General features: G+C 40.6%; 1 protein-coding gene across 1 annotated transcript; it reads right to left on the minus strand.

Annotated features, from left to right (window-relative positions):
* Positions 1-1,923: 1,923 nt before the first annotated feature.
* On the minus strand, positions 1,924-11,444 carry LOC308164381 (putative polypeptide N-acetylgalactosaminyltransferase 8; the record flags this gene model as incomplete). The annotated part of the gene is made up of 11 exons (XM_080538485.1): positions 1,924-2,058; positions 2,196-2,360; positions 2,458-2,553; positions 2,854-2,991; positions 3,472-3,657; positions 3,744-3,858; positions 4,036-4,233; positions 4,343-4,526; positions 4,659-4,825; positions 9,015-9,261; positions 11,216-11,444. 11 exons carry the CDS (start codon positions 11,442-11,444, stop codon positions 1,924-1,926), a joined length of 1,860 nt encoding a protein of 619 aa, XP_080394611.1.
* Between the last annotated feature and the right edge of the window lie 548 nt (positions 11,445-11,992).

The following is an 11,992-nucleotide window of genomic DNA, read 5'->3' on the forward strand; positions in this document are numbered from 1 at the left end:
TCCTTGTGATAGCCTTTTTCCCAGCGACCATGAGTATCTTGAATAGATAAGAGTCCCCAGCCTGTATCTCATTTTCTGTGTAATTACACATATAGAGCAGCTTGTGATTCATAGGAAATTTGTAACCCAGAATTTCTTGTGTTATCCCATGTATCATTCCCCAAAACCCTATTACTTTGTGGCAATTCCAGAATATATGGGCATGGTTAGCCTCAGATACCCCACAATTCCTCCAACATGACTTCCTTGTATCCGAATAGTTATTTACTATTTTGGGCGTGATAAAAAAACGTATCAGATTTTTCCAGGAAAACTCTCTCCATGCTCGTGAGCAGGTTGAGGTCTGATGTTTTTCCCACATATTATCCCAATCATCTTCAGATATTTCTATATCAAATTCTGTTTCCCATTTTTCTTTTATATACCCTGTTGTGTTTTTGCCACTCATCAATGCCTTGTACAATGTGACAAGTTATTATTGAGTAAAGAAAAACAAAAACAAACAAATACAAAAGAAAAGAAAAATAATATGTTTCTAGTTTTGTGATTGTAATGCTGTTTGCAAAGCATAGTTCCTGGACAATACAGGCCATGGACACTGAATTGAGAGGATGAATGAAAATAACATTTAAGATGTTGAATAAATTGATGTTTTATATTTTATGCCATTGCTCATCATTTGACCCTTCACTGCTGTACATTTATGACATAATGTAAGCCTGCATATTTACATTAAACATGACATCTGTAATCCAAATATATATTTGCTGCACAGCGAAAAGAACATTATGATTTGATGAAACAATAATAGTAGCCTTTGACATAGTAACACACCAGGATGAAGAAGAAGAAGAACAAACCTGTGTCATTACAATGAAATATGTCGGCTACGCTCTAGGCAAGGGGTCAGAGCCATAGAAGGTGACCCTGGAAGCAATTAGGGGTTCAGTGCCTTGCTCAAGGACACTTCGACACATGGCCAGCTGGGGTTTGAACCGCCTGAGCTGCCCTCCTCGCGATCATTAGATGCTGGCTCTACCAGCTGAGCCACAGCCGCCCCGAAGAGGTTGAATTACAAGTCTGGGAAATAGGCAACGTAGATGTCACAGTATGGAGGGAACACCATTAAACCTTCCTGGCACAAGATCTTTGATTCTCCAATACACATATTACGACCTTCAAACTTAGTGCCTCTTTGCTTGGCATCATGGGAAAATAAAACAATGTGAGCCTCCACAAGTCTAGTTGATCCTTGGGAGCTATTTCCAATTTTCCAAAATGACAGTTAAATTGTTTTTTAGACTGGGATCTATTCATACAACAAGGGACGCAGCACTTTCCCGTTTTCCCCATATTGTCAGGGTCTTTGAGCCACGGAAAAGCGCTATATAAATATAATGAATTATTATTATTACTGAGGCATTTCGAAGAGAGCGCCTCAGCCAACTTTGGACCCGGAAACACGTCACGACTTAACAACCGAATAGTATGATCTTCTTTGGTGATGGACAGATTTATCAAGAAGCAAGAGACATGGATTGTGTTGACCTTTATTTGTATTTGCTGTACAACATTCAATACCAAGGAAACACAAGGCTGCCTACTGCTTGAACTGAAGAATTAATATCAATTATTTACACTTCACTTTTAACATTAAATAACGTATGGTAGCAATAAACACATGTCCAATGATAATGATGTAAGTGCATGATTAATTTGTCTGTAGTCAGACTATGGCGAGCTCATGTTATCCAATGGGAATTCATACTCGTAGGCTGCCATTTCTGGAATCAGGTTCAGTTTAGGTCCTGTGTACATTGGACGTTTCTTAACATAATGTACAACATGTGACAAAGCATTTTAAAGGATGACGATAAGTCCTTATTTCATATCCTGTCTCATGTCACCAGGTAACTCTGTGTTTCAGAAGTCTTCGATCACATGCTGTATTCTCCAGTGCTGCCCAGTGCACTCCTGAATAATGAGCTTGTAGTAAGTGTCTGCCCCTTTGGCGATCTCCAGACATTTCTTCGTATGTCTGTTCTGAATGGATTGTCCCTGTGAAAACCATCATGTACAAGTCACACACAAACTAATAAGAAAATGACAGTTATTTTATGGGTTTTAAGATCTCAAGTTTGAATCAATGTTAGTTAGTGATTGTTCTACAAGTCGATACTCTAATGGAACCTCACCTGTTTAAAGTCCCAGAGCATGTTGAATTCTTTGTGCTTTGCTACCTTGCACTCGTACAGTCCTGGGATTCCAGTGCCAGAGTCCACCAGACAGCGATTGCTGTCGTACTTGTGTGACTTGATGGCCCCAATGTAGATCTCTCCATTTGTTCTATAATAGCAGTACTGTACAGGGCGGTTTTAAAGAGGAAACTTTCAGCACACATACATTCACATTGTGCAAACGTTGTGATATTGTTGATCGTAAATTTCCTCAACAAACCTGTGGGCCATAATATTGGCATGCAAAAAGAATAGACGTGTTCCCTGGAACTGGCCCTTGATCAATACAGAGATCCGTTTTCAGATCATTGACCAGCTGGTGACAAACAGAGATTACGTGTTATCGCCTACAAGAAGAGCTGTCAAACTTTCTTACAATGACATGATATCCTGGGAGGTACTTGGGAGACACTGCCACTGTCTCCTTTCCCACTTAATGACATTGCCAAAAAATGGCACTACTGTAAGGTATAAAATATATGGTAGCGTGACAACAATAGGTTAAAGCAATCAGATCCAATTGTTTTTTTAGCTTTCATAGGATGGGTGAGAGCCTTGAGAACAGCAGGAATGCTATGTCAAAAAAGTAATGACATTGTACTGTAGCATGACTCACAGCTCCATAACCACTCAGATTAACAAGAGGGTCCAACTGGGGATATACATTATCCAGATACCACTGGAAAGGCTTGCAGTTAAGCCTCTCTCTCAGCTTCTTCCTCTCTGAAACGTCCCCAATGTCTATACCATGATCCTATGGGGGGGGGAACAGTATTTAGAGACACGTCAGAGACAGACGAAATGGATAAAGAACACAAAGTTGAACAAAAACACTTTACCCATAATACACCTTTCCTTACCTTCAAATGTTTTTATAAAGTAGATCTAGCATCATATATATTACTTATCGGTGGAGAAACAGAGTCTGGTAACTTTTGGGCATTTTACAGCCCAGTATAAAGCAGGGACTTACTTGATAGCTACATATTAAGTACATTGTTTCTTCAAGATTCACGGACTCAAGCACCTCTATAATTTGTGCCATTTAGTACCTGGTTGTTACTGCACCCACTGTGCTGAATTCATTCTGTAAGTACTAGAAAATACAGCTACAGTTACAAAAACTAAATGCTGGGTAAATACCACCTGAAACAGGGCTGCAAAAGTCGTTTAGTAGAACAAACAGTATAGCTAATAGCTAATATCTAGCTCAACAAATAATATGCTAGCGTACCTTCAATGGGAGGTTCCAGGCGATGTTGACATTGTATTTATAGTCGTCCATCCAAACCTCAGCCACCCTCAGGGCATTTCTCTTCATTGTAACGCTTAGATCGGGGAGATAGGGCTTGTGAGCCCGCGCAATGTGTGCAATTTTAGAGCATGGTATTACCTCTACACTCCCACCGCATAACCACACCTGGACAAACCACCAAACAATAGAGATATGAAGTTTGAAGTTCAGATTCATGAATTCATAATTGTGCAACGGTAACTGTGACTCACACGGATTCCAAGTTCCACATTTTCACCACCATAGATCTTCATCCCTCCATCAAGGGTTCCGATCTCCCCAAAAAAGATACGGTCAACCACAAGTATTCCCATAATTGAGGGACTCCTGGCAGACACAGTGATCAGAGTACAACACACCCATAGTCATGAAATGATGTCAATAAATTCAGTAAATACCCCCAATGCAGAGCAGTCTTCTATTGCCAATGCAAAGAGGTTTAGGGATATTCAAAAGACATTATGTCTCTATTATGTCATTAAGATCAAATAAAAAACGACTCACTTTCCGGGCTGTGACTCGTCTTTTAGGTCGTACCACTCAGGCCTGAAGGACTCGTACATACACCACAGTGCCCAATCGAAGGCGTCCGCTGAAGGCCCGTAGCGTCCCACTTTCAAGTCATTAAAACCAACTACGTCAAACACAGGTGTCAGCACTAACGTGCGGTCCTCCTTGATACGAGCCAGGAGAGGCTCTGCCCTACGCACACAAAATTTGTTGACCGTTAGTTTAGTGGGAGTGACTCCAAAAAGTTGGCGTATCACAAGGGCCCATCGTTTTGGTCACATGAAAACTCCCTAGCACTAACCACTGCACATGGACTTCTATGTGAGCGTCCAAGATGGCCACCACGTCCCCTGTAGCTATCTTCCACCCTGCGATGCGGGCCTGTGCGAGGCCCAGCTGCTCTGAGTGGATGATTCTCTTCACTAGGCCTGGGCGCTCCTCATGGACAGAGTTGATGTAGTCATCCAGTTTCTCCTTCAGATCCTCTGTGAAAGTAGAGGGAACAACAGCAGTACACAACATGAGTCAAAAGTCAGCTCAGTGAAACTAAATGGAGATAGACATGTATCTTAATGTTGCTGTGATTACTCTGTTGAAGGATAGACTAATGGCCAAACCATTGGAGCTGTGGTCATCCACCAGTATGATCTCTTTCAGCAGGCGGGTAGGTGTCTTGTCCATGATGCTACGAACAGCCCTCTTGATGATGGACAGGGCCTCGTCTAAGTAGATCAACACCACGCTGAGGGTGGGGAGGTCATGTGGGTACTTTCGCTCAGCACACCTGAAAAGGTAAAAACAAAGGAGGATGGGTCCCCCCTGGAGTCTGGTTCCTCTCAAGGTTTCTTCCTCCCAGGGATGGAGGATATATTTTCTCCCCTCTGGAAAGTTTTTACCCTGGCTTGCTTTTTTGTTGTCTATCATTCTATTATCTAGGATCTATGATTCTATAGTATAATATGATGTATTATTATCATTCTAAGGAAAAAAATAAATGATGTGGGGAAAAAAAAACGTTTTTATTATTTGTATCATTCTATGATCATTCTATATTCTAATATGATATATTATTATCATTCTAAGGAAAAATAAAGTGAAAAAAAGAATAAAAAAACATAGTATACTATGTTCTTTAAAAAAAAAAAAAAAACTTCATTATTTTTCATCATTTTTATCATTCTATGATCATTCTATCATTCTACAAGTGACCAAGTCCTGAAGACCATTGCTGAAGCCATCAGCGCAGGACTTGTGTGGGCAAAGCAGTTCCGACCCTCCAAGAAAACCATCGCCTTTGTCAGAGCTGGGGAGCAGCCAACCCCTGCCAGGAAAACATCTGCAGGCATCTTGACCTCTGCAAGTCTTGACCTTGACCATCTTGACCTCTGAAGTTCCCCAGCCATATTGCAGTCACCACCCTGCGACCAGACATTGTTCTCTTGTCTGAGTCCACCAGGCAAGCAGTGCTGCTGGAACTGACAGTCCCGTGGGAAGACCGCTTGGAAGAAGCCTTTGAGAGGAAGCTCTCCAAGTACGCGGGACTGGTCAGTGACTGCCAGCAGGCTGGTTGGAGAGCGAGGTGTTTCCCAGTAGAGGTTGGTTGCAGAGGATTTGTAGCCTGTTCCTTGGCCAGAGCCTTCAGCAGTTTGGGCATCGAAGGAGAGAGAAAGAGGAGAGCCATCCGCAGTACCACCAATGCGGCAGAGAGAGCCTCTAGATGGCTGTGGCTCAAAAGAGGAGAGCCATGGAGTCATGGTAGCTAGTTAGAGCTAAAGCTACCTGGAGGAGGGTGTATGATGTTGAAAGACCCGAAACGCCCGATGATTCCAGGAACATCACTGAAGATGTGTCCAGAGGCATCAGTAGAGTGGCTACATAGTGTACAGGTTTTTACTTTTGCCTGCTCGCGGCTCTGTCAGTATTGATTGATTGATTGACTGATTGACTGAAAATGTTCATTGTGTGAAGCGCATTGAGTTGCATCTTGTAAGAAATGCGCTATACAAATAAAATTTGATTTGATTTGAATTTGATATGTACACAGTCATTCTAAGGAAAAATAAAGTGAAAAAAAGAATTAAAAAACATAGTATTCTTTTTTTTTTTATTCACTTCATTATTTTTCATCATTTTTATCATTCTATGATCATTCTATCATTCTATAGTATAATATGATATATTATTATCATTCTAAGGAAAAAAAAATAAAGTGAAAAAAAAAAAGATTATCTATGATCTACGATTCTATATTATAATATATTATTATCACTCTAAGGAAAAATACCACAAAAAAGAATATTCTTTTCATTTTTTTCACTTTATTTATTTTTTTCCTTAGAATAATATCATATCATATTATACTATAATGATCATAGAATGCAAGAAAATATTTAAAAAATTAAGTGAAAAAATTAAGAAAAGGATGTTCTTTTTTTCATGTTTTTCACTTTATTTAATTTTTCCTTAGAATTAATATAATATATCATATTATACTATAGAATGTTAGAATGATCATAGAATGATAAAAAATAATAAAGTGGAAAAAAAGAAGAAAAAATGAACATGGTATACTATTTCTATTTTTCACTTAATTTTTATTTTTCCTTAGAATTATAATAATACATCATATTACACTAGAATCATAGATCATAGAATGATAAAAACAGAAAACAAATGAAAGAATGAACTCTTTCTTTCTTTTTCTTATTTTTTTCAGTTAATTTTTATTTTTCCTTAGAATGATAATAATATATCATATTATACTATAGAATAGTAGATCATAGATCATAGAATAATAAATTATATTTAAAAAATAAAGTGAAAAAAAAGAAAAAGGACAGTTCTGTTCTTTTCCATTTTTTTCACTTCCTTAATTTTTTCCTTTGAATGATAATAATATATCATATTATACTATAGAATGATAAAAATGATTTTAAAAAATAAAATAAAGTGAAAAAAATGTAGTATGTCATACTAAGTAGTGTTTCCCAGAATGTTATTTTGAGAATTATTCCACATTCTAGCTCCCATACTGTAGGTATACCCAGGACTATATGTTGGACAGTTTCTTATGTTTTATTATTGAGCTTTCACATCCTTGGTAGATACAGTTAGGTCCATATGTATTTGGACACAGACAGAATCTGTCATTTTAGCTGTTTACCAAAACATCAAGTTACAGTTATATAATGAATATGGGCTTAAAGTGCAGACTCTCAGCTTTAGGGTAAGGGTATCCACATCCAAATTGAAGGAAGGGTTTAGGAATTACAGCTCTTTAATATGTAGCCCCCTCTTTTTCAAGGGACCAAAAGTAATTAGACAATTGACTCAAAAGCTGTTTCATGGGCCAGTGTGGGCTATTCCTTCATTATTTCTTTATCAATTAAGCAGGTAAAAGGTCTGAGTTGATTCCAAGTGTGGCATTTGCATTTGGTAGATGTTGCTGTATACGCACAACATGCAGTCAACTGAGCTCTCAATGCAAGTGAAACAGGCTTAGGTTGCAAAAACAACCAGAAAATCCATCAGAGAGATAGTGGTAACATTAGGAGTGGCCAAATTAACTGTTTGGTACATTCTGGGGGAAAAAGAACGCACTGGTGAGCTCAGCACCACAAAAAGGTCTGAATGTCCATGGAAGACAAGAGTGGTGGATTATCACAGGATCCTTTACATTGTAAAGAAAAACCCCTTCACACCATCCAGCCAAGTGAAGAACAGTCTCCAGGAGGTAGGCATATCATTATCCAAGTGTACCATAAAGGGAAGACTTCACTTCACAAATACAGAGGGTTCACCACAAGGTGCAAGCCATTCATAAGCCTCAAGAATAGAAAGGCCAGATTAGATTTAGCCAAAAAACATCTAAAAAAGCCAGCCCTGTTCTGGAAGAGGATTCTTTGGACAGATGAAACTCAGATCAACCTGTACCAGAATGATGGGAAGAAAAAAGTATGGAGAAGGCTTGGAACGGCTCATGATCCGACGCTTACTACATCTGTAAAAAAAAAACAGTGGAGGCAGTGTGATGATATGGACATGCATGGCTTCCAATGGCACTGGGTCACTAGTGTTTATTGATGATGTGACAGAACTTGAAGACAGAAGCAGACGGATGAATTCTTAAGTGTTTAGGGATATTTTGTCTGCTCAGATTCAGACAAATTCAGCAAAGTTGATTGGATGGGGGCGTAACGGGTTAAGCGCTGACCATGTAACCGGTTCGATTCCGGCCGGGGACATATCCTGCATGTCATCCCTCCTCTCTCTCTCACCCATCCTTCCTGTCTAAATCTTCACTATATCTGTCAAATAAAATGAAAAATATGAGTCAGAAAAGTCAGAAGTTGATTGGATGGCGCTTCACAATACAGATGGACAATGACCCAAAACATACTGCGCAAGCAACCCAGGAGTATTATTCCAAGTGGAATATTCTGCAATGGCCGAGTCAATCACCTGATCTCAACTGAATTGAGCATGCATTTCACTTGCTGAAGACAAAACTAAAGGCAGAAAGACCCACGAACAAACAACAACTGAAGACAGCTGCAGTAAAGGCCTGGCAAAGCATCACAAAGGAGGAAACCCAGCATTTGGTGATGTCCATGTGTTCCAGACTTCAGGCAGTCATTGCCTGCAAAGGACTCGACAAAGTATAACAGATTAACATTTTATTTATGATTATGTTAATTTGTCCAATTACTTTTGAACTCCTGAAAATAGGGGACTGTGTATAAGAATTGTTGCAATTGCTAAACGTTTCATACAATATTTTTGTTCAATCCCTTGAATTAAAGCGGAAAGTCTGCACTTCAATTACATCTTGATTGTTTCATTTCAAATCTATTGTGGTGGCATACAGAGCCAGAACTATGGAAATTGTGTCACTGTCAAAATATTTACAGACCTAACCTAGTGGATTACCTATGTTGAGTACATATGGTGGTGGAGTGTGGGAGATGTTTCACCTGGGATCACGGGTATCAGGTATTTCTCTGTTCAGAGGTAGCCTGTCACTGAGGAAGGCGTTGTAGCCGTATCTCAGGAACAGCCCCTCTGCCTCCCTCTGCTCCTCCTCTGAGAGTTCCTCACCCCATTGATCAAACAGAGCGGAGTTGGGGAACAGCTTCTTCACCACTATCTTCTCCTTCTTCATCTCCGGTGCTTTGACAGCCACTGGGACCACTTTGGGGTCAAGCTTCTGGATCGACTCCACTGTGGAAACACAAGACAGCAGTGCGTTATAGCCCCACGTAGCCAGTGATTACAATGTGCTGTGGGCCATGTATGTGGGCTGTTTATCTGTGATAGTCGTATCAAACCAATAAATCATTACGTTTTTGATAAAATACCAGATTTGGCACACAGGTAACGTATGTACCCTAAAACTATTTAGATACGGACGCACCACAGATCTGGCTCCCGGAGGCCGTAGCTGCCACTTTTCTAAATGTCCACCAATTCTACCACTACTTTACTAGTGTTCATTTTCAAAGGGACTATTTGGGGATAATAAAAACATTTGGCACATACAGTGCCTTCGGAAAGTACGCTATTCAGATCCCTTCACTTTTTCCACATTTTGTTGATTCAATTTTAAAATGAAGTAAATTAAAAGCCATCAATCCACACAATACCCCCAGAATAACGTTCACATCGTCTGTGAATTGATTACAATTTAAATACAGAATTACCTCCTGTACATAAGTATTCAGAGCCTTTGCTATGACACACTTAAAATTAGCTAAAATGAAAAAATGTCAACAACAAATAATTAAGCTGAATTGAGTCCATCTTAATGCCCTCAACTCCTCTTCCCTGGTCAGAAAGGCACAGCAGCGCCTATACTTCCTGAGGAGACTGAAGAAAGCCCAGCTGTCTCCCAGGATCCTGACCAACTTCTACCGCTGCACCATTGAGAGCATCCTCACCATTGTGGTACGGCAACTGCACAGTGTCCGCCTAGAAGGCCCTAGGTGATGACTGCCCAGTGCATCATGGGCACCAGACACCCGACCACCAGACTCCAGGCAGACCGGTGTCAGCGTAGTGCAGCATCATCAAGAACACCTCGCACCCCAGACACGGTCTGTTTTATCCCCTGCCATCGAAGAGACTCAGGAAGTACAGGATCCTCAGGTCACAGTTTGTAATTTTGTAATTAATATATTTTTATAGTGTGTAATTGATTACTACTACTATTACAGAGAGAGACCCTATAAAAACCAAATTCCAAAATTACATCAACTATTATCCTTGCATTAAGATGGGCTCAATTAACTTATTGAGTGATTTGTTTAAGACTTTCGGCATTTTGGCTTAATTGAACTAAACTAAAACTGGAGAAATGGAAGTGTTATAAAACGTTTGACAGGTAGTGTGTGAGACACAATATAGCCTATGCCATTTAGCTGACGCTTTTCTCCAAAGCGACTTCCATTGCAGTGAGTGCATCCATGTTCAGTATGCTCCCAGCAGGGATCGAACCCACATGACTTCTGTCCTCAAACACTGTTCAGTCTCGGGGTGGGGAGGGAACACTATTAGAACCACCAACTGATCGTTTTCTCTGAAGTTATTTCGGACTTTTTTTTATTGGAAATTCTGACATTTAACTCAGAATGGGGTAGTGTTTTTCTAGGGGATAGTGAGGTGGACTGATAATTGGAAGGTCATGAGTTCAAATCCCACCTGGAACACGGCTACAAACTACCACTATCACTCAATTTTTTTAATTATTTTTTTAAACAAAACAATACGAATGCCCAATTACAATTTATGCGCATAACAAGAACCGCTTACGTCAGGGGCTGGATTATCGTAACCAACCAATCAATGCCTAGTCGATGCTCGGTAGCCAGCTATTTGACAACAAATAAATAAACAAACAAACAACAAACAACAAACAACAAACAACAAACAAATAAAAGGCTTTCTTCTTCAACGTAATAACCTCCGTCCAGATCAATCGCGACAAGCAGCACAAACGTTGAGCCAGTCAGTGGTACAGTGATGTAATGAAGTGTCTCTCTCGCCCGTGGAAAAGCAAACTGGTGAAGGTTCGCCAAATGGAACCAACTACCAACTGAATGCCCTGGCAGCAGCAGCCCGGGACTTGAACTAGGCTCGCCTGGGTGGACCAGAGGGCAGAAAGGAGGACTGGACTCACCCAGGTGGAGAAGGTGAACCTCCATCTTGTCCAGTCTGGAGGATATCCTGGGGATATCCATGTTGTCCTGGCTGCTGACTGAGCCATTCGGACTAGTGTCCAGGGCCCTGTGCACTGTGTGCAGTCTCTCCCCGTGGGAATGGACCTCCTGCTTCATGGAGGTGATGGAGAAGATGATCCCGGCCGTGGCCAGTACCAGGGCTAGTCCTCTGAGCCAGCCGAGCCTCATGGTCGCTCTGTCTGTGTGGGAGTGCTCTCTCTGCCTGTGGAGGGAGACGGCCTTCCTGTCCTTCTGATATGCATTGAACCAATGAACCAATGAACCAATCACCAATCACCAATCACCAATCACCAATCACCAATCACCAATCACCAATCACCAATCACCAATCACCAATCACCAATCACCAATCACCAATCACCAATCACCAATCACCAATGCATGAACCAATCACACTCCTCTAACTTCAAGGCAGAGCTGCCCTCAAAGTAGAATTCACCCCAATAAATGTCCATGTGCTCACTGCTGGCAGGGAGGAGGAGAACCTACCTGGCTCAGCAGGTGTGTTGCCTCCCCCTTCACATACTTTCTCTACACCAATATTTGACAATTATTTTGCCAATTTAGCCAATTTGATGCATTTGAGTACCCCCAAGCAACAAGGCTCCCATACAAACAGTCTCCACAACTGTTGTAGTCGAAGACCCCTTAAGTGGTAAAAAAAATAGATGTTTTACTGACCTGAAATGCCTAACCATGTTTGAGATATCACATTG

Source organism: Nansenia antarctica (assembly GCF_963989245.1).
Source record: "Nansenia antarctica genome assembly, chromosome: 8".
Lineage (NCBI taxonomy): Eukaryota > Metazoa > Chordata > Actinopteri > Argentiniformes > Microstomatidae > Nansenia > Nansenia antarctica.